The 24,542-nt window shown below is 36.1% G+C and overlaps 1 protein-coding gene across 1 annotated transcript; it reads right to left on the reverse strand.

The window, feature by feature from the left end:
* Positions 1-7,564: 7,564 nt before the first annotated feature.
* Positions 7,565-9,945, reverse strand: LOC122136657. Its single transcript, XM_042721049.1, has 6 exons — positions 9,863-9,945; positions 9,585-9,769; positions 9,025-9,179; positions 8,381-8,844; positions 8,055-8,263; positions 7,565-7,894 (listed from the first exon to the last, which is right to left on the reverse strand). Exons 1-6 carry the CDS (start codon positions 9,876-9,878, stop codon positions 7,685-7,687), a joined length of 1,239 nt encoding a protein of 412 aa, XP_042576983.1. The 5' UTR covers positions 9,879-9,945; the 3' UTR covers positions 7,565-7,684.
* Between the last annotated feature and the right edge of the window lie 14,597 nt (positions 9,946-24,542).

Raw genomic sequence — 24,542 nt, forward strand, 5'->3', positions numbered from 1 at the left:
ACAGAGGACACAAGGTGTGTATTTCAATGATAGGTTGTAATAATATTTGTATCTGTGCAATTCTTTGTTATAAATACAGTTTACAAAATGTCATGAGGGAGCAATCGGTTTCCCATCTACTGTAAAGTTTTCGCTGCGTTCACCTCTCATCACAACACAGCTGTTTCTTCCAGTGAAAATCTAGCCCTTAACAGATATGAACACATACTTTATAAAATGATCATGTTGCTATTTTTATTTGAAAATGTAACATTTAATATAAAACGTCTCAGGTTATGTATGTAACCATGGTTCCCTGAGTAGGGAACGAGACACTGCATCCTCTAGGGGTCGCTATGGGGAACACCTCGTCGTGACCCGTTGTCTGAAGCATACATTGAAAAAAAACACCAACGAGTTGGCCGGCGACAGCCTCTGACGTCACTACCGGTGCGACTATAAAACAGGCACCGGGAGAACACGTCATTCACTTGCGTCCGAAGCATGGCAGGGAGCTAGAGGACGCAGTGTCTCGTTCCCTACTCAGGGAACCATGGTTACATTCGTAACCTGAGATGTTCCCTTTCAAGGGGTAACTTTGAACTGCATCCTCTAGGGGTCGCTATGGGGAACAGTATACCCACGCCGCCATGCTGAGGGGAGTGCAGGCCAGAATCATGATGAACATTAACCCTCTGGAGTCGATTAACGCGTATACGCGTTTTGGGGTATTTTCTCCTGATAACCCCGAAAAGAACTTAAATTACACTTTCAGTTTTGATCATACAGATAAGAGCAATACATCAATCGAATCTGTAAAGGGTCTACTATTTTTTTTTGTATACAGACATAATAACAACAAAACTTTGTGCACTTATAAAATAAAGATAACAAACAACGAGTGTTGTCTGCAGCCTTTGTCTGCGCTGATCTTCAGTTACAAATGCGTCATTAAAATGAACTGTAACTCAGTGAATACTCAACGAAGAGACATGAGAGATCTACTTTTAAACTAAACAAGTGCTGCTGAAAACAAATATTCTGTGATAAAGTAATCCATATGAAAACAACGCGATGTCCGTTTTTTCACGTCTCCCTTCATTATCTTCTAATGCGACCACGCCCCTGCGCTGAACGCGCTATTGAGATTCAAATTGTTTCACTGAAGCGCGCGGCTTTTGAATACGCCCACACAACAGAAGACAACGCAGCGAGATTGTTCTTCAAGTTTTTTTATTTTACTGTTTGCTTCGCGATGAGAGGAATAAGACATAATTCACCCCAAAAAGATGTGATGTGGTTGAGGATTTGAGATTTGGATTTCCTCAGAAAAAAAGAATGAAGCACTTTATTCAGCAGAGATCATTAAACATGATAAGTTTCTTTTTTTCTATTTATATACTTGTACTAGTTTTCACATAACGTGTAAACATTTTACTAAGTATACTTTTTCCAAAGACTTTTTCCAAACTATATTCCTGACTAAATGTATAATCAAGTGAAATATTATGAAAGTTTCAATAACAATATTCGCTACTATACCATTCAAAAGCTTGATATAATATAAATGTAACAATAAATGTAACTGTAAAAAATGTAACAATCATTGCTGTTCTTTCAATTTATCCCCCCTAAAAAACCTAAAAACATATTCTCAGCTCTTTTCAACATTAAATAATAATAATAATAATAATAATAATGGATAATAATAAACAATAAATGTTTTTTTGTAGAAAATAAGATTGGTTAAAAGGATTTCTGAAGGATTGTGTGACTGGAGTAATGATGCAAAAAATTCAGTTTGAAAGTCAGCTTTGATTGTTCCTAATAAACTGTTTAACTGCACTCCCGAGTGAATATTAAATTATGTTGTGGGATAATGAAATATATTCTAAATAAACTACAAACATAAAATTATATACATTTATTTTGTCCTCACATTCTTTCTTGTAACTCATGCCTCTCAGTGACACAGCTGACTGAATGGCTCATTATGCAGCTCATTATGCAGGCCTTTGTCTTCTCAGGTGTGAATTCATGATAGTTGACGCCTACTCGCATATGAACTTTTACCACACAAAGTGTCTTAGAAAATTTAAATCAATATATTGTTTTCTGTAAGTGAGTAAACAAGATGATTTTCACATCATTTAGAAAAAAAAATTCTAGGCTACCAGCTCCAGTTTCTCAAAATTCCTGGGAACCAATTTTCTGTGTGTTTTATTGCCTTATTCAAGTTGATTTAACATTTTTAGTTTTTCACTAACCACGCATAACATTTTTTTTCTCAAAAACACAATCACTATGTACATACATGCTGCTCACATATTATTATAGCCTAGTTTGTGCTGATTACAGTGAGATTAGACTTTAGCCATTTAGATATTTATAAGAAACTTAAAAAAGCACAAATGTCAGGGCATGACAAAACTTCTCCAGGCCCCAAAAATACCCTTAGACTCCAGAGGGTTAAGTATCAACTCTATCATTTCCATGGGAGTTGCTCCTGGGACGTTTAGACGGCTGTCTGTGACAGTACCCCTTACGGCCAAAGGCCTAAGCTACATACCCAACCTAATTGTTAGGGCCTCGCCCCGGGTAAAGCTGAAGGCTTGGAATCAAGAAAGATTCCTTTAAAGGAATACGGCAAAGAACCAAGCATTTTATACTAAGTCTTGCCGTCACACACAGGCAACTGCTTGCTCTTGCATAAGCTTGCTGAAGGAGCTGTCTCAACAGGTCCCTAGTAGCAACACCCTGTTTAGATAGGTATCCGAGGATACATGGGTGGAGCGGCGCCCAAGATGAACGGGGCTTTTACCAACTCAAGAAAGGGCACGAAGCAACCGTGCGAACTTACCACAGTGTGGATTTCAGAAAGTGTGCAAAGACTTGTGTGCAAGACAAAGTACTGTTCTACGGAAGGGCTCTCGTGGCACTCTGATAGAGCAGCTCATAGATGGAATGGTGCATCTCAAAACAGAATGTTTGAGAGTCATCAACTCGATCTGTGGAAATAATGCTGGAGCGCTCTGGGAAAAAAAACAGTGAACTCAGTCTCATATGAGAGGAGAACTCCGAATCCAGAGTAGCGCGCACACATAGGCGACCCTTCTTGGAAAAGGGGAGCGCTGCTAAACTACCAGGAGAATCGCCCAAATAGCCCCTCATGTTTGAGGGAAGCGATGCTTGAAGTGTATAAACGAGTACACACTGGCTGAATGGAGCCAAAGGAACCAGGTCTAATCATCACAAGAAAGGGAACGAGGCGGAGCACGTAACCCTTACCATACAGGATTTCAGAAAGTGCACAGAGTCTTGCATGCACACTTACCAATACGTGGATTTTTAGAAAGTACGCAAAGTGTTCACGTGCACACTGACCACTATGTGGTTTCCAGAAAGTACACAGAGCTTAGCGTGTGTAACTTAAAGAGTAATTTACTCATAATGGAGGAGACGGTGATGAACCTTTAGCCAAGACCGAGGTCAGGTAAATTACACTAGTTTGCTGCAATCTTTGTCGGATTACAACTTTAATACAGGTACTGGCTTGGAGCTTACTTGAATAATGTAATGATACATACGAAAAACTACAAAATACACACATAGCAGTTCAAATGCTGACTGATAGGTGCAATTTTATGTAGTTTATTGTCTTGACCATATGTAGACATGTTTGCAACCCCGTATTTTTTTAGGCAGTTAACCATAAAAATAAAACTATTTAAAAAAAAATAGAGCATAGTACAGCTTAATGTCCAGCAACTTTAAATTTAATAACCTTGAACATATTTAGAAGTAAACTGCAACATACACAGAAGTGCAGCAGTATTATTAATGTAAAACCATCCTGACAAATTCTCTTCAATTCAAGACAATACTGCACATACCTTTACTTTTACTCTCAATACCTTAAGTATATTAGAGTATGCAAGATAATACTTTTACTTAAAGGATAGTTAAGCCAAAAAATTAAAATCCTGTAATCATTTACTCACCCTTCAGTTGCTTCAGGTTTGTAATTTATATTTTTGGCATGTGCCTCGTTCCACTGTCACCACATTGTCCTCCGAGTCTCTGAGGAGGTGCTGGCCATTCACCAAGAGATTGACCTCCTGAAGACCCCAGAACACACAGAGGCAGGGCTGGGCTCAAACTGATGCTGTTTTTCTGATGTTAAACCTAAGCTATGTTGTAAATGGTTGTAAAAAGTACTTTCAATTATGTATAGAACAATTTGTTTTAATGTGTAAAAAAGTATTTACAGGACAAACAAATAAACATATAAAAGAATGTTTTGTGAAAAAAATATAAGCTACATTAAAAAAAATAATGTACATAAGCACTTTTATTTTATTTACACGTGAATATGCAAAAGAAAAGTACAAAATGTACAGAAAGTACTCAGGCTTATTTACGAATAAATTACACACAAAAAATGAATAATGTATACAATTTATGCATTTCATTTTTAACTTGCCACAAAAATAAACTACAGAAATTAGATTGTTTCATTGACAATATGACATTTAAAAAATATATTGGAAATACTGTAATGTATTCATTTTTTCCCCACTGTTTTCTCTTGGCTAATGAAGAATGTATTTGTTTGAGTTTGATGTCCTCCCTGTCTACTCACTCCCTCACCTGTCTCAGGACACTTCACAAATAAACCATGCCTGTTAACAACAAAAACACATGCTCACTTTCTCCAGAATAGCTACTATTCTCTCATCGCCTCATCAGTCTCACATCATAAGAATAGCACACACACATGCTTACATTGCTGGTGATTGATTTGAATGTTTTCCTACCCTGTGTCCCAATGTGCATACTATCCACCCTGTCTGCCCTAAATAGTATTGAAAATTACTAATATCACATATAATTTAGGATGGATAGTATGCACATTGTAACGCAGGACTAGTTTCTTGTGTGTTCCTTGTTTTACTAGATTTGCCTTGCCTTGGTGTTTTTGATTGTGGACTGTTTCCTTGATTCTGATTGTTTGCAGCCTGCCCTTACCATTGACTGTTATCTGGATTACTCTTTTGTCCCTGCCTTGGCTATAAAGTGCCCTCCATAAGTATTGGAACAATAAAGACAAAATTGCTTTGTTTGCTGTGGAGTCAAGACATTTGCAAATATGATTTAAGATGAATATGAGACAAAACTACAGAGTGTCACATTTTATTATTAGCAGTTTCAACACATGCATGTTTAACCAAATAAAAATGTCAGCACTTTTAGGGTTCATCCCACTATCTGATGTGAGCATAAGTATTGGGACAGTAGAACTTAAGGCAAATATAAAAGATTAAAAGCTATTATTTATTTGCAAATTCCTTGTGTGCAATCACAGCAGTGAGTCTGTGACACATAGACATCACCAGACTCTTGGTCTTATCATTTGAAATGCTTTTCTCCAGTCTTTAATGCAGCCAATTGCATCGGTTGCTTGTTTTGGGGAGTTTCTGCCTTTAGTCTCCTCTTTAAGTGGTGGAATTCATTTGCAATCAGATTTAATGAATTCCAAATTCATTCTGCTACTGTTATAATATATTAAGTCATCATTAAAATTTGTAGGGCCTGTTCCAGAGACAGCCATGCATGCCCATACCGAAAACCTCCACCATGGTTTACAGATGAGGCTGTATGCTTAGGATAATTTGCAGTTCGCTTTTGTTTTTCCATCACTTAGATAAAGGTTAATCTTTGTCTCATCTGTCCATAAAACTCTGTTACAAAACTCTAGTGGCTTTTCCAAACTCTAATCTGGCCTTTCTATTTTTGGTGCTGATCAGAGGTTTGCATTTTGCTGTGTAGCCTCTAATTTTGTGTCAAAGTCTCCTGTAGATGGTAGATTGTCAGACTATCACCCAAGCTTTCTTTTTTTTCAGGGTTCTTTTTCACAGCTTTCATCAACTACTGTTGTTTTTCTCAGCCGATCAGGGGTGCATTTCCCAAAACCATAGTTGCTAACCTGTTAGCAACTTAGTTCAATTCAATTCAAGTTTATTTGTATAGCGCTTTTTACGATACAAATCATTGCAAAGCAACTTTACAGAAAATTAAGTTTCTACAATATTTAGTAGTAGCTTATTAGTGATGACTGTCAGTTTATGTTCATACGACAGAAATGTTCAGAAAAATCAATAAAAGACATAAACAAACAGACGATTAACACTATTAACAGCAAATTTTGCAATCAAACTTAGAGCAAAATGTGGTAGTTCTGTATGTTGTCTCTGGGTTAGCATCATCTGAGGTCCTCTGAGGGGTTGGCATCATCTCTTCTCAGGTGTTCTGGATCCAGACTGGAGCTTGTGTAAATCCTAGTTACCACCGGGATTTAAATCCTGTGGCAAACAGAGAAACAAATAGAGACATAATTAGCGTAGCTGCTGTTCCAGCCAAGTAAAATTAATTAGTTTAACACAAAGCTAAAGAATAATAATGCACATTTGATCAGATATAACTGCAGTCCAAAATTATGAGATGCATTATTTGAATGCTTGGCCAAAGAGGTGTGTTTTTAATCTAGATTTAAACAGAGAAAGTGTGTCTGAACCCCCGAACATTATCAGGAAGGCTATTCCAGAGTTTGGGAGCCGAATGCGAAAAAGCTCTACCTCCTTTACTGGACTTTGCTATTCTAGGTACTATCAAAAGTCCAGCGTTTTGTGACCTTAGGGAGCGTGATGGATTGTAGCGTGGTAGAAGACTAGTTAGGTACGCAGGAGTGAAGCCATTAAGGGCCTTATAAGTAAGTAATAATATTTTGTAACTGATATGGAACTTAATAGGTAGTCAGTGCAGAGACTGTAAAATTGGGGTAATATGATCATATTTTCTTGACCTGGTAAGGACTCTAGCCGCTGCATTTTGGACTACCCGTAGCTTGTTTATTTAGGATGCAGGACAACCACCTAGCAGTGCATTACAATAGTCCAGTCTAGAGGTCATGAATGCATGAACTAGCTTTTCTGCATCAGAAACAGGTAACATGTTTTAGTTGGTTGGCAATGGGAAATTGCATTGCAACCAACAAAGTTGCTAACTTAGTTAGCAACTATGGTTTTTGGGAAACGCACCCCAGGTCGTTGTTGGTTGCTGATATCGCTGGTGGTTTCCGAACTCTTGATTTCTCCATGCCCTTTGTTTTAAATCGACTTGCTTGCTTTTCTCTCAGAATGCAGAAACAATGGATATAACTGATATGACATATTCCCTGCTTATAATATGTGAAGAATTAATTCAACAGGACACAGTTATACCTACATCAGGTAGGGGGATGAAACTCTAAAAGTGCTGATCTTAGTTGGTAAAACGTGTATGTGTTGAAACACCCAATAATAAAATGTGTATTATACTGTATAAAAAGTAGTTTGAGATGACAAATTATTTGATGCTGAAGTTTAAACATATGACTTTAGACCAAAAATATTATTATGTCAAACTTTATTCAGAGAACCATTCAACCAAATATTTATGCATTCAACAAAAGTCTTTTTGCAAGAACTCATTAAAAGATGATACATACAGAGCAGAGAATATATAAAGATTGTTTTAGGCATTGAGTAGAAAAGACTAGAGAACTAGAGTTTACAAGTACAGCATTTAAAAAGCTAAACATTATCATCCCGGGTTACCAGCATCATGAAACAGAAAACAAATGGGATGTTGTAGTTGTACATGTAGATCACTTAGAAATGGCAGGTGTATTAGAGGGTGTCACACTTTGTGGTGGGTCTATTTTTGTCAGTTTTTCCTTTACACTTTCATATTCTGTTTGCCACTGCTCCTTGGAGAGCGAGGAAGGACTGACCTCCAGAAACTGGTAGGCATCTTTGGTTTGGAGCTTGAAGATGAAAGATGCTTTTTTACAGCCTTCACCAAAACTGCTCCAAGCCTGTGGAATTAAAACATTTCAAAAGTAACATTAGACTTTTGCGTGAAGCATCGGTAATGACTGGGCGAAAAATTAGTCTGTCATTTCTTCTGTTACAAATAAAGAAAAAAATAAAACCTTCCTGTAATCATTTTGTAATCATGTAAACATTCATTTTTACCCCTTCCGCTGTTTTGATTGATTCTAGAAATTCTTCTTTTAGTTCGGCAAGGTCTTCAATAAGATCTTCTCCAACAAAGGTCTTTTGTTCCAGGTAGTCCAGCATTTGAGCAACATTCTCCCAGAAGTTTTTCAGCTGAATCAGAATTGCCTGAATTTTTGACAAGCTGCTCTGAACCTCATTTAGATGGATGGGGTCAGGTATGGAATCTGCAGAGAGGAAAGAAAATGAACATCCTTCAATGAGACACATATCTTGAACTAGGGTTGAATATTGATACAATTATTATATAGGTTTACTTTAAACATGATATAAAACGGACTCACTCCGGTCAAAATTGGCTTTGGCAAACTTCATCTGCCAATCAATGACTTGGAGTTCGAGCTGCCACTGCTTTTGTCTCAGAGCAGTCTTATCAGCGATGAGGTTATTCAATTCAGCTTCAAGAGCCTTTATACGGGCAACATCTTCAGGATCATGTACAGCATCATAAATGCTTTTCACAATTGGACCGATAAATGGAACAATTGCAGCAAAGATGCCAAGGCCTTTACTTTTTTGGGTTATGGATCTGGCAAATTCTTGAATCTCTTGGCTTTTGCAGTTTATCTTTCTCTCAACTTCAGCAAGCTCTTCAGTGTTTTTTTGGAGTTTTGATTTCAGATCATTCAGAGTATTTTCAGTCTGCTTCATTTGATGGTCTTGTTCTGTAATCTTTTTATCAGTATCTAATTTTTCCTTGATAACATCACTGGTGGATGATGCTACATCTTTGTTGTGTAAATCATACCTACACAATGTTGAAGAAATGTTGGCGTGAAATTTACATTTTATAGCAATGGGCTGGTGTAACTAGTTTAAAAGTTTAGCTTAAAACATGTTCATAGTTTTATGATAGTTTTCATATAGAAAAAAAAATTAATTGCTCAAGGTATTTTGAAACATATTTTCACAAGAAAATTTTTCTTACTTTTGCACTATCCTGTCCACTTCACTGATAATTTCTTTGATCCAGACTCGTGCTTTCCCTAGAAATTTGACTGCCAAAACTGCCTTATTTTTCTCCACAGCTTTCGCCAACATGGGAAACAGTGACTGAACCAGGTTTTCACTTGTCAAAATACACTGTGAGAAGAAAGATAATAAGTGATACCACATATCTTAGACTTAAAAAAAAACTCACAGTAAGCATACTGAACCAAGATTATGTGTAAAAATTCCTGTGGCTCAATGGTAGAGCATTGCAAAAGGTCAAGGGTTCAATTCACAGGTAAAAAAAAAAAACATACCGATTAAAAAAAAAAAAAAAAATAAATACATATATATATATATATATATAGCCTGAATGCACTGTAAGCAGCGTCTACTAAATGTATAAATGTTAATTCTTATTTATTATATTTTACCTAAAATGTTAGTTTGAAAAGTATAAATTTTTCATGGCTCACATTATGAACTTATTTACAGTTATGACGTTTTTTCTAGGTGATGGAGATGAAACTGAAGTCAAGTGAAAATCTGAAACAGTACTTTCAACATAGTTGCATCAGAGGAGCCAAACAGAAGCTGGGTTTCCACAGCCCGACTCCTGATGATCCTCTCCAGGTTGGGGAAGTTGGCCAGGCACAGGTAAGAGAGATGGTAGAGAAGAGCTGTCTTTTCGGCAGCAGGGAGGAGCTCTTTTACAAATGTGGGGCTCCACTGGGATACAGCCACTGGTGAAAAAACATGCCATATATTTAAAGACTGGCTGGTAGTGTTATCAAATCTTTTGAAATAATGAAATGATGAAATAAGTTAATACTTGCTTTTGCTATCAGCCATCCTTAGTAGGTTTACACAATTTGTGCAATGAGTTCTTCTAAAATTCACTAAAGCAGAAGTTTTGGTTGGTTTAAAATATGTCTCAAACACATACAATACGTAACTGGAAGGATATCTGAAAATGATCATAAAAATGGTAAGAGAAAATTACTTACCTTTTGTTTTAGTAAGTGATATGGAGAACAAGGCATCTGGTGTTTTTATTTAGTATACTGAAGGTATCCCCACCCTGCCTCCGCCCTCAGAGAAAATGACTCCCAGAGAAACGTGAGAATTTACTTAGAGTGTGCTATTTGGAAATGTACTTCCATACATGGTGACAGCTTCAGTCATGTTTAATTTAGTGGTTTTGCTGGTGCAGAAGAGATATGTAGAGGTATGCAAGAATCCTTTCTGGGACAAAACTAAGTTATATGCTCCAAGACAATTACAGTCAATGAACATGTTATGTCCTGCATGTAATAAAGTGCTCGTCTGGGAAATTATCCAAAAATAACATAAAGACATGGAGTCCCATTCTTTTGCCAATAGAATATATATATATATATATATATATATATATTTGTCTTCGGAACACAATTTAAGATATTTGGAAACCGGGAGGCTTGAGACTGTCCTATAGACTGTCAAGTAAATAACAGTGTCAAGGTCCAGAAAAGTATGAAAAGCATCGTCAGAATGGTCCATCTGCCATCAGTAGTTCAACCGTACCGTCATGAAGCGACGAGAATATTTTTTATTTGTGAAGAAAACAAAAATAACAACTTTTTTCAACAATTAGTCTCTTCTGTGTCAAGTCAAGTCAAGCCACCTTTATTTATATAGTGCTTTAAACAAAAAAGATTGTGTCAATGCAACTGAACAACATTAATTAGGAAAACTGTGTCAATAATGCAAAATGACAGTTAAAGGCAGTTCATCATTGAATTCAGTGATGTCATCATCCAGCTCAGTTCAGTTTAAATAGTATCTGTGCAATAATTTGCAATCAAGTCAATGATTGCAAAGCCAGAAAATAAGATTGTTAAAAGGATTTCTGAAAGATCGTGTGACTGGAGTAATGATGCAAAAAAATCAGTTTGAAAGTCAGCTTTGATTGTTCCTAATAAACTGTTTAACTGCACTCACAAGTGAATATTAAATTATGTTATGGGATAATTAAATATATTCTAAATAAACTAAAAACATAAAATTATATACATTTATTTTGTCCTCACATTCTTTCTTGTAACTCATCCCTCTCAGTGACACAGCTGACTGAATGGCTCATTATGCAGCTCATTATGCAGGTCTTTGTCTTCTCAGGTGTGAATTCATGATAGTTGACGCCTACTCGCATATGACTTTTACCAACAAAAAGTGTCTTAGAAAATTTAAATCAATATATTGTTTTCTGTAAGTGAGTAAACAAGATGATTTTCAAATAATTTAGAAAGAAAAATTCTAGGCTACAAGCTCCAGTTCTCAAAAGTCCCGGGAACCATATTTTCTGTATGTGTTTTATTGCCATATGCAAGTGATATAACATTTTTAGTTTTTCACTAACCACGCATAACATTTTTTTTTTCTCAAAAACCACAATCATGTACATACATGCTGCTCACATATTATTATAGCCCAGTTTGTGCTGATTACAGTGAGATTAGCCATTTAGATATTTATAAGAAACTGAAAAAAGCACAAATGTCAGGGCATGACAAAACTTCTCCAGGCCCCAAAAATACCCTTAGACTCCAGAGGGTTAAGGACCATGGTATCCCTGTTTTAATTGGCCAGCAAACTCGCCTGACTGTAACCCCATAGAAAATCAATGGGGTATTGTGAAGAGGAAGATGCGATATATGTCAGACCCAAGAAATGCAGAGAGCTGAAGGCCACTATCAGAGCAACCTGGGCTCTCATAACACCTGAGCAGTGCCACAGACTGATCGACTCCATGCCACGCCACATTGCTGCAGTAATTATGGCAAAAGGAGCCCCAACTAAGTATTGAGTGCTAAAAATCCTTTCTTTGTATTGGTCTTAAGTAATATCCTAATTTTCTGAGATACTGAATTTGGGATTTTCCGTAGTTGTCAGTTATAATCATCAAAATTAAAAGAAATAAACATTTGAAATATATCGGACTGTGTGTAATGAATGAATATAATATACAAGTTTCACTTTCTGAATGGAATTAGTGAAATAAACTTTTTGAGGATATTCTAAATATATGTCCAGCACCTGTATTAACCTGTTAACGGTGGTTTTCTGTGTTCATATACTGAAGTAAAGGGTAATTATTTTAATAAGTACCCCGTATTCTTTACTTGTCTTGTTTTTGTATTTGCAATAAATATGGCCTGTGTGTAGTAACACTTTATTTCTTTGTTCAAATCTATTAACAGTTACACTATTAAAACTGATCTTAAAAAACTGAACAAACACATTGCTACATTAAACTTGTAAAATGTTAAGTTGGTTGCAGTGTCATACACTTAATGCCTCATCTGCAGTCATTCTTCAATGAGGTTCATTAGTTAACATTAGATAATTACATTAGTTAACATATAAATAACATAATAATAAACAATATTTCCACAGCATTTATTAATCTTAGTTCATGTTAATTTCAGCATTTACTAATGCATTATTAAAATGACAAGTTGTGTTTGTAAACATTAGTGCACTGTGAACTAACATGAATGACTATTTTTATTTACATTAATAATGATTTTTAAATTGTGTAATAAATGTTTTGTTCATTGTTAATTTATGTTAATTAATACATTAATATTACTAAATTACATCTTATTTTAAAATGTTACCATTAATATTTATTCATCATACTGTTGAACTTTACAGTTTTTTCTCTCTTGTTATTTAATAGGAGCTTCAAAGAAGACAGAGAAAGCCAGAGTCTTGGGCCATGTGTTTATCAGCATCCTTATGTTCATTGGGTGAAAAAGAAAAACTCACTAAAGTAAAAAATAATTTGACTGATACCCCCCCCCCCCCCCCAATGTTTCTATAGATATCACGATATTGTGAATTCTTATGGCCACAATAACCATGATATGAAAGTTCTAATATTGTGACAGCCCTAATTTGAATGACCGCCGGTTCCCGCATCCTTCTTCCTGACTTACAAACTGCGTTACATATGTTTTTGGTAAAATTGTGTAATTTCACTGTTGATCTCCATTAATGCGAGTCGAGTATTTAATGTAATTGTGTATATCGACATGAAAACAGAGTTTAAAATCATTGTTTAATTAATTACTTTTCTCACTCCAGGAAAAAGAGTTTGTACGCATGGTCTAGAATTTCCTTACGGTGCATACATATTTACGCTAAGTTTATTTTTTATAAATAACAATATGTACGTGGAAAATTGCCTACGCATGTTTCTATGCCCATTTTGTGCGTACGCAACCTTTATAAATGAGACCCCAGACAACTAGAGACAACATTACGACAAAACATCATATGTCATTCATCAGTGAGAAAACTTTATAGTACAGTTAGTATAAGTACTAAAATACCAAGAAGGAAGGTCAGGTTGTTGTTGTTTGTCTGCTATTCTCGCTCTGTCTACATAGCGTATGTGAACAAGCTGATTATGTATCCTGTCTGCGCGAACCAGGTGCGCAAAGGTATGCAATTACATATGTTGACCGGCAGGTAGGAAAGTAAAAAAAAAATGCTCGAAATGGCAATTTGTAATGAAATTCATCTTCAACATATAAGAAAAAAGCATCCTTTTTATTTTTTGCCCAATATGGGTATTTTGGTTGGATTTTAGAGATTACATTGCGCTGATGTTATTTCATCAAAGAAGTGAAAAATGAAGCCAGTTCAACAGAATCTTCTGAGTTTATGTAAAGTAGGTAAAATCAGTGATTTAAAAAAACTTGAGCATCATGGGCTAGACTCTGTAAAATCATAATGAATGGAAATTCATAACTCATTTCAGTTCTACAAGGGTTTAATTTGAGAGAGCTGTTGCTGTTATAAATTTTATTTATTTATTTATTTTTTGGTGTATAAAAATTCTATTTGGTCAAATCTGTGATCCAAGGCTTGAAAAAGCATTATGTGTCAAATTCTCTTAGCTTTGCATGGAAATTAGTGGTGTTTTTATCACAGTTGTGATAAACGAGTGGTTTTCAGTGACAAAGTGTGACGAATTTTCCCATTGGAAGAACACAGATTCTACTTTGTGTACTCCTGGCTACAGAAATCAAGTGATCGAATGCATGATTTTCACTTGCTGGATGTCAAAAGAGTACCCACAAAATCAATCTTTTGAGCAATAAGCAATCACAATAAGAGTCACATTTTGCATTTTTGTCATAACATTTTATTATAACATTGGTAACAATAATCTTCTATTTCCGTTCTAATGTTTTATATTCTTTCCACTTATTCTAACTAGCTACTAACCTTGCTGGCTGTACTGTGTTAGACTAAGAGGGAGCTGTCACTGTACTTACAGCCTAATAGGAAAACTACTCTCTGCATGTTTTTCCTAGATCATGTCAAAACCCATTTAATGCCTTTAAGACTTATACAGAATAGTTACACAAGCTGCAGGAATCCTATAACAGTGTTTCATCTTGTCCATTCAAGCTTATTACCTGAAGCCAAATAAAGTTGCTAAACACTTGACAGGTAATTCATGTCACTCAATATCTGACATTGTCCGCTGTAGCATAAATGGTGTTTGTAATATTTAATAGGATAATCCAGAGAATACTTAAGTGCTTTAAAACAAATGCAGCTAATAATTTTAGCCAATAAAAACCAATGAAAATTAAGCAATAATACACAATCATGAGAATCCAAAAAGATAGACAGCACTAAAGACAGTGACAGATAGACAGTGACTAAACAACCTTTATTAACAGTTAGAAATGGATGCCATAAAAAAATAAAATTTATTTTCTACATCATTTGATCAGTATATTAAAACTGTTATGGTTTTAGGTGTGGATGGACGCAGGCAACAGGGATATTTTTCTCAGACACCATCATTGCCTCACTGTATTTGGAAGCTACAACAACTGCTTCAGATAAGAAAATGGTCAAAACACACGAGTGTCTCAGCCCCGGATGAGCACTTAATGCCAATTAGATGCATGTGCAGTATAGTCATTCAGAATGATTGTGTATGTTCGACTTAGTAACGGGAATCATAAAGAATTCTGGTTCCTCAATGGCTTCATTACTGATTCTTTTAATGCCTTTAACCCTTTAAACCCTAAATAAATTTTTGCCTCTCTGAAGGTTTTTTTTTTTAATATATATAATAGCTGATAAAAATATAAAATAGTTGATAAAAATGTTCATATCTTCCTATTTAACAGTCAGTGTCAGAAAAAGGGATAATGTAGGGGAAATTATTTTTTAGTGATGTTCCCCAGCATGTTAGATGTTTACATTTTAAATGTTATGGTGATAGCATAAAGTATCCAAAAGTTACAGCATTTTGAAATAAAAGAGGCCTTTTTGTTTAGCTTTTGACACCCTGAAGGCATTTTAAAAACTGTTGATTTCTGAGTGAAGTACACAAAAGTAATTGGAACTGGAGATAACATTGTAAGAAAATTAATGTACTCAAGGGAAATTTTTCATATCTTTCTTTTTTGATGTTTAATATCTCAGGAAATAAGTCACTTTTATTTATATAACACTTTTAATAATACAGATTGTGTCAAAGCAGCTTTACAGTATTAAATAGGAAAATTGTGTCAATAATCCAAAAGAACAATAGTAAACACTCAATTTTCAGTTCATTGAACTCATTCATTGAATTCTGTGATGTCATTATCCAGCTCAGTTCAGTTTAAATAGTATCTGTGCAATAATTTGCAATCAAGTCAATGATATCACTGTAAATGAAGTGTCCCCAACTCAGCAAGCCAGAAGCGACAGCGGCAAGGAACAAAACTCCATCGGTGACAGCCTGGTTTCTCCCAAGGTTTTTTCTCCATTCTCAGTTGGGGGGCCAGTTCTCCTCTGACCAGACGAAACCATGCAGTTAAATTCCAGGCTGCAGCAAAGTCAGATTGTGCAGAAGAATCATCTGTTTCCTGTGGTCTTGTCCCGGTGGTCGTCTGAGACAAGGTCTTTACAGGGGATCTGTATCTGGGGTTCATGTAGTTGTCCTGGTCTCCGCTGTCTTTCAGGGCTGTAGAGGTCCTTTCTAGGTGCTGATCCACCATCTGGTCTGGATACGTACTGGATCCGGGTGACTGCAGTAACCCTCTGACTTGGATACAGACTGGATCTGGTGGCTACGGTAACCTCGGAATAAGAGAGAAACAGACTAATATGAGCGTAGATGCCATTCTTCTAATGATGTAGCAAGTACATCGCGTGTTATGGGAAGTGTTCCCGGTTCCGGTTTACCTAATTAATGCAGCCTAACAATACTTTAATACTTTTTTTTATATTTATTCTTTTGCTTGATTTAAAAAAAATGTACATAACAAATATTATTTGTCTTACAAATTATGTATATAGTTATGAGGAGTTTTGTGTACCACACTTACATTAGTGAAAGTGACGTGACATACAGCCAAGTATGGTGAATTTGTGCTCTGCATTTAACCCATCCGAAGTGCACACACACAGCCGTGAACACACACCCAGAGCAGTGGGCAGCCATTTATGCTGCGGCGCCCGGGGAGCAGTTGGGGGTTCAGTGCCTTGCTCAAGGGCACCACAGTTGTGGTATTGCTGGCCCGAGACTCAAACCCAAACTCTCTAACCACTAGGCCACGACCCCCCCCCCCTTAAGTAAGAGGTAGAAGGCTGAAATTTTACATAACAAAACTTTATGTAAAACAGTTTTTCTGGTTCAGTAACAGTCAAAATCCAAACTCTCTGTGTTTGGATGCTGAGGCTGTAGTTCCATGCTCACTTCTTTTGCAGGGTAGGACTGGCTCCTTTGTAGGGGAAAAAGAAACAATGCATGCAGAGATGATAAATAAGCATGATGTACAAAAAAATTGCACTGATCCATAGCAATGACAAAACATAGGTATCAAGTAGGGCTGGTAAGCGATTAAAAATTTTAATCTAATGAATTACATGATGTGGTGATTAATTAATCACACATCAAATTTGGAGAAAAGATCGTTTAAAGTCATTGTTGTGCAAACCATCAAACAGATTACAAAAAGTAGGTTCAGCAAGAAATATTTTGTTTGATAAAATTTATTCCATATACTCTTTTGGTCCATGTGAGTCAATTGTGACAGAATTGTCATTTTTGGTTGGGTGAACTATAACTTTAATAATTTATTTTCTTAATTTTACTATTATTACTATGAAAATATTTTGTTATTTCTTTAATGAAATGATACTCTAAATAATAAACTAAAACTGCCAGTAGGTGGTGGTAAATGTCTTAATGATTAAGTCATCAAGTCATTTATTCATTCGTTTGATTTGTTCAAATGGCTGATTCATTCAGGAGTGAAGTAAATGGTTCTTTATGAATGGTTCATTGAATCATTAGGCTTGTTCGACTTGAAGCGGATCATCACCATCAGACTGACCAGTGTGTGACATCAAAGAACCACAAGAGCATAGAGAGTAGACAACTCCTTGTGCTTCTGAATCGCTCTCGCGGTAGTTTCATGTCATACACCGATCGGTCTGTGCAGCACCACTTCAAATCCAACGCAACTATGGCCAATGGTTCAACGCGCCATATGGTTCACCCAATTTGTTCAAAACATGGATTAAGAAATGAAATGCCGCTGTGGGTTGCTCGGGGATGAACAGTTCTGATTTGTCTTTATATTTTGGTTGGCAAATTGAGTAAAACAGACAACATTGTGTCTAAAATAACAGAATTTTATCTTATTAATGAACTGTCGTATAAGATGAGTAACTTATCACATTTGCACTTGTGTGATATTGCACTTAGCCTACAGTTCGTGTGATATTTCTTAACTATGTGATGTAAATATGAGACAAAATTTCAAACAGAGGCATTTTGCACCAGGGATTTTCGGGCCTTAGAGGCCTTAGAAATCATAGTGTGCTACAACCTGATGTGAAACAAGCAGTGATACATTTTGATATTTTTACATATTTTTGTGTTTTTGGTTTAGCAGTTGTGGTCTGTCTCTATGGTGATTGTAATCCAGAGCTGCCAGATTAGTTCTTGCCTCAAACACCAGCAGTCTTGCTTATCTGTTAGTGGCCCACGCAGGCAGTGAACAAGGTACCACTTATGCTTGTTTGTGACACGGTGCAGCACACTGCTCCATAGTTTCTAAAATACAAATATTTTAATGCACTCACACAGTGAAACAACAACAATACATAATATAGTTATTTTAGGTGTTGTAATATATTTTGTAGTCATTATGCTGTGCTCCAAGAGTCAACATTTTTAAAGGTATGCAAGGTATGACCATATTAACTTGTAAATAAAGACAAAGATCACAGTACATAGATGCACAGGACTAGATGCGTGTCCAATTTTGTTAATTTTTTTCCTGAAAATACACATACCATCATTTTAATTTGGATAGTGTAATACAAGTAACTGCTGCTCAGTGTCCACCTTCTTACAACAGAACCAACTGGCTTGCTTAATTGGGGACACTTAATTTCCAGCAGTAACATCGACCTGATTGCACAGATAATATTTAAACTGAACTGCGCTGGATGATGACATCACTGAATTCAATGATGAACTGCCTTTTTGCATTATTGACACAATATTTTCCTACTAAATGCTGTTCAGTTGCTTTGACACAGTTTGTATTGTTAAAAGTGCTATATAAATAAAGGTTAAAAAAAAGAGTCTGGAATATGTTAGAAAAGAAATATTACCAACTTACACATAACAGAGGCAATGTGTGAGTGGGCATCAGTGCAAATTTCTGCAATCTTAACTTCACCCAGAAGCTTGTCCACCGTGGTAACTAAAAGCATCTTTCTCCATTTACACTGAATTACACGGGGTCTGCCTCTTATTGATGGTGACAACTGAGATTAATTCTTTTGAATCATTCTCCATGGCAGTGTAGGAGCAAAACTGGGCACAGTATCCAGGACTGTCCATTCATCCATCTGCTGTATAGGAAACAATAAATCTAAAATAAAAAAATAGTGAAATATACACAATATATTAAACAACTATACAGATTATGTGTAGAGATGCTACACAGAAACTGCTACAAAGATGATGTGCAGAGATGTAAACGATGTGCAGGAGGATGAGTTGCATAGCTAGCTTATCTCAAAAAGTGCAGTGTGCAGAAAGTTATTGGGTAACTCTACACTACCAGAGTCTCTAAAGTGCAGTAGGTTTAAATGTCCATGTTTAGTAGTCTGATAGCGTGAGGTAAGTAACTCCTTCTGAGCCTCTCCGTTTTTGCCATCAGACTGCGGAAGCATCTGCCTGACTGTAGCAGATTAAACAGTGGAGGGTGGGTGGAGTCTGTATATATCAAAAATGATATCTGGTGTCTGAATGGTTTGACTGTGCATTAATTATTGTTAAAACTACAAAGTAATTCAGTCAAGAGCAGTGAGTGATTTTCTTTCTTTCATTTTCTTGGATTAACATTACAGCAGCTAGTAGCTAAATTAGGTGCGGTCACTTTAAGAGACAATGAATGCATCCAATATAATACACATCTAATTTTTTTTCTCAACTTACTACCATCAAATAAAAAACTGCTATTATTTTTCACAAACATACTTTCCAAGAGGGATATTTTGACATATTTTGTATGTATTTGTCGGTACAAGGGTAAAAAAAAAAAAATTCTGTGATCAAGCCTTTTGAGATGCCTCTCTCTGCGTGAGCCCTGAACACCAGGACACCGCAAGTCCTGAATTGGGCTCTTTCACATCCCTTCACATTCAGTTTAACTGAATATCATCAGAACTTTTTGAGAGATCTGTTTCTTTGATTCTGATTGTTGTGGGGATTACAACAGTAAACAAAAAGACTGAACAAGTTTTATTTAGGTAAAAAAAAATGTAATTTTTTTTTTTGTGTATATTTTCATTGGTCAATTCACAAAAGAAGAGGTTGTGTTTGTTTATTTTCTGTTATTCTTATTTCTTTTGTGTTTACCAAACACTGTAAAAATAAACCAGACTTTTGTTATCTTGGAGTAGGGGCATTCCTCCTGTCTTGTGGGCTGATAGAGGGGAAGAGGGGTTAATCAACGCCATTATACTCTGGGTAGCTAACGTGTACGTGATTAAATTCCAGAGCCTCAATCCTCATCAGTCGCTGCTACTAGAGAGAAAAGCATACTTAGCAAGGCAGATAAAAACATACTTAAATAAGTAAAGGAATTAAATGTACTAGGGTTTGAAGACCTAGCTCTTGCAATTTCCATAGTCGTCCAAGATATATTATAGCAGAAGTTAAACTCACCTCTACATTGTAGTGAAATTTCCCGCTACAGGAACAGCTCCAGTCGAGAATGCCGAGCCCTGCAGAGAGTTGTGCTCTTAGCTGAGCGCTTCTTAGGGTCTGCTCTTCTCTTGCTGCATCTACCTCAAACGCTGCAAAAGCAGAGCTATTAAAATCACCAAGGACTCTAACTACTCTAGTAACTGTCTTTTTTTACTTTGCCGCCATCTGGTAAGCGCTTCTGTAGCCTGATGGCAAAAACTGAGAGACTTAGGAATAGTTTCTTCGCCAAGTCCATCAGGCTCCTAAACTCAAACCCAGCCTCAACATCGACATGTCTCCACTTAATAATCAGTAAGATATTCATAATTCTCTACCTCATATTGACAGTATCTCAACCTGTTTGCATATTCGCCTCTTGTACATTCCTGTGTATCTTAATATTTAAAACTACAGTATATTTTCATGCACATTTTATTCTCTATTCTATCTTTTTGTCTAGAGCAGTGCTTCCCAAACTGTGGCCTGTGGCAGTATTGCAGAGGGGCTGTGGTTAGGCTAAATCAAAATATTAAAATAATTAAAATATTCTAATTGTTATAAGATGCGAAAACATCAGTTATTTATTTACCCTTGCATTGCAAAAAAATCGGAGATCTGTCTCCTCCAGGCTGTGCGCGGCACGTCCATCTGAATGGAGACGGGGTAAAGTGACGAGGTTTCGTTGAGAGCTTGAGGATCCAATGGCGTTATGAAGTTTTACTTACAAGCTCTTTGTAAAACTTATCATTGGTTAAATATTTATAAAAACTCTCTGTTTTAAAATAATAATAACGAATTATAATAAAGATATGAAGTGCCCATTTAAAGTGCGGGGGCATGTCCCTCAGATCTTTGAGCCAAGTGGATTTTGAATGCAGCTTCCAAAAGACAAAAAAAAAAAAAAAAAAAATACTGATTAATAAAAAAAAACATTGCTGATTAATATTATTAAATACAATTTGAATACAATCACACCAGTGTGATGAGATATTTCAGTGCGTCATATCATCAGCTGCTAAATTCAAATCTGCGTTTGCTGGCTGGTGCTGAGCCAGAGACAGAAGCGTTTGTAAAGCTCTGCATCATAACCATTCACACACAATGCTTTTGAGCTTATGAATGCAATGACCAATCAGAGGTGTTCAGATAAATCATTGCTAAAATGCTGGTGTTTTCTTCACTTGCTCGCTGACTGAATAACTCTTTCTGGCGAATTCTCTCATCAGAAACAACAAAGTGCAAACATGTGTACGAATCTGTAAGATATTGAATTCACGGTGTAAAAAGCTACAGTGATTTTAATGGGAGTTTTTGAGAGTGCTCGAACTACAATGTCAGTGAAAATGTTCTTTGATTATGTAGCTTGCAATGTTTTTATTCGCATTAATTTGCAATGTTAAATTCACATTAAATATAAACTCAGTCGTATTAAAAATGTTATGGCATGACATTCATATCTGTTAATGAAGTAAACAGACAGGTTTTTTAATGCATATTACATTATTAGGTTACTTTGACCATCGCCCACTATAGATCATAACCTATATAGTTGAGAATTAAGATATTTCATTATAAGTCAATGAAAATTCCTTTTTCCTCTGAATCCTTGGCTCATGCTGAGTCGAATGAACACCAAAATTCAAAAATTCAAGGTTTAGTTTTTTCGCTATTTTTAATTGTTTGTAAAACCGTATTTTTCAAACTTGTCCTAGACGATTCGATTCTGATTTTCACCAAAATTGGCTCAGATTATCTTCAGACCATGCTGGCAAAAAGTTATGGAATTCAAGTTGATTTGTCCCTCCTTTCTTGAATAACGCACAAAGGAATTCTATGAAAAGCACGTAAAAATGGATGAGAGGCTATATCTCCACAACAGTTTGGTGTATTGAGTGTGTTATAATAAACATGACCTGAGACTACCTGAAGCGTTTCGGCGCAGTGCTCCCTAGTGGTCAGGAGATATTAAAAATGCATATTTTTGCTTATAACTTATGAATAGTTTGGCCAAAAATCACAAAACAGGTCTCTTTAGATTAGGTGCATCATGGCGAGTCAAACCATACAAAATGTTTCCATGTCAGCCATTTTGGGCGTTGGCCATTTTGAATTTTTTTTAAAAAAATGCAATATTTTAAGAACGCTTAGACTTTATCATGAAAATCAGTATACATCTTCGGCACCATTCCTTGATGGCACACAAAAAGTTTGGGCGCAGCGCCACCTTGTGGTCAAAGATTATAAAGCAATTTATGAAAATGCTAATAACTTTTGCATACATTATAATATTGTAATGGGACTGAGAACATCGATACAATTTCTGCCATGATTGGCTTAACTTCCTGTCAGCTATTTTGATTCATGTTGAAAACTTACTTTTTCAAACTCCTTCTAGACCGTTTTCACCAAATTTGACTCGGATCATCTTCAGACAAAGCTGGCAAGTTATGGATCTCGTGTCGATATATGAAACTGTTTTCGTTTAGAGCATCAACGAATTTGCTGGTTAAGATGCAAAAATGCATCTGAGGCTGTATCTATGCAAAGCTTTGACATATTTGCACCAAACTTTGTATGTGGCATTGTCACCTCACACTGACCACGCCACACCAATTTGATAACAGCGCCACCTATTGGTCAAGAGTAATAAACCATTTATTTATTATTAATTATGAAATTTACAAAAACGCTAGTAACTTTTGATTGCATTAGCCTATTGCAATGAAACTGATCTCAAAATATTTCTTGGCTTATGCCGACAACAGACATACCAATTTTCCCTTAGCAAATTCAAACTGTCTGTCTGCAATTTTGATTTATGCTGTACACCTACTTTTTCCAACTCCTCCTCAAGCCTAGGGCCCATTTTCACCAAAATTGAGTCAAACCATCTCTAGACTGTGCTGACAAAATGTTATGGATTTCGTGTCAAGAGACAAAACTATTTTTCGTACAGCGCTGCTACAAAATTTAGGCATGGTGCCAAAATGACTCTCTAAGGCTATATTTCTTCAAAGCTTTGACATAATGACAACACATTTTTTGTGTGCCATTGTCACCTCACACAGAACACACCAAAATGATTTGATTACAGAACCACCTGTTGGTCAAAAGTGATAAGCCATTTAATCATATTACTAGTGGTTGTATTTATGATTTTTCAGCCATTTCAATTACAATCATCCTAAAATTGCTTTTATTACTCATTGTTGCATTTGGTCTGATACTCCATGCCATGCTTATCTCCTAAATTTGCCTCTGCAGTGCTTGGCCCCACAATTGCTGCTTGCAGCTATATTTATGTATATTTTCCTCTGTGTTGTATTCTTTAATAATTGCACTGTCCAATGGAGCGGACCTGACTCACATTTCACTGCTGGTTATATATTCTCTATATAATCATGTATGTGATGAATATGAATCTTGAATCAGAGGAGGCAGATCCAGCCTTGGTGTTGCTGTGTCCCGTAAGAGCATTATGCATACACTAGAACTGCACCCAGAGTTTCAGAAGCTCTGAGCAGCTCCTTGTCTGCTTTGGAGGCCAGCAGAAAGGGAAGGATGTCTCGAAGCAGAGGTTGGTCCACTGAATAGTGGATTACATTTACATTTATGTTTTCAGCAGAGGCTTTTATCCAAAGCGACTTACAGTGCATTCAAGCTATACATTTTTTTTTTTTAACCAGTATGTGTTTTCCTTTGGAACTGAACCCACAACCTTTTGTAATAACAACCTGCATGTAATAATCTAGAACGCTGTCTAAGACTTGATGGCTGCTCTGTCAATTCTTTGTCATTAGTTAGGAACCTATGTGTGCTATTTGATAGTTTTTCTTTTTTAATAAATGTGCAAAAATGTCAACAATTCTTTGTTTTTCTGTCAATATGGGGTGCTGTGTGTACATTAATGAGGGAAAAAATGAACTTAAATGATTTTAGCAAATGGCTGCAATATAACAAAGAGTGAAAAATTTAAGAGGGTCTGAATACTTTCCGTACCCACTGTATGTCGTTCGACATAATGTCTCTGTTCCCTCCATCGGGAAATGAGGGTTACGTACGTAACTAAGATGTTCTTTTTTTCTTGTCTTCACCAACTGGCTACTGTAGTAAAATTTTGAGATATTCAATAAAATAATAGTAATAAAAAATAAATACAATTAAAAAAAGACTGCAAGTGACATCACTTGCGAAAGTGCAGGTGTTCGTGAGTGCAAGTCAGAGAATACAAGTGCATGTCT

The sequence above is a fragment of the Cyprinus carpio genome, chromosome B3 (genome assembly GCF_018340385.1).
Source record: "Cyprinus carpio isolate SPL01 chromosome B3, ASM1834038v1, whole genome shotgun sequence".
Lineage (NCBI taxonomy): Eukaryota > Metazoa > Chordata > Actinopteri > Cypriniformes > Cyprinidae > Cyprinus > Cyprinus carpio.

Bases quoted from the DNA above. Each gene is read 5' to 3' on its own strand.
- LOC122136657 (XM_042721049.1), bottom strand. The intron at 9,180-9,584 runs GTACTGTTTCAG...TTCTTCTCACAG, and splicing joins CTGATGCAACTATGTTGAAA to TGTATTTTGACAAGTGAAAA. The intron at 7,895-8,054 runs GTAAAAATGAAT...TTAATTCCACAG, and splicing joins CAATCAAAACAGCGGAAGGG to GCTTGGAGCAGTTTTGGTGA.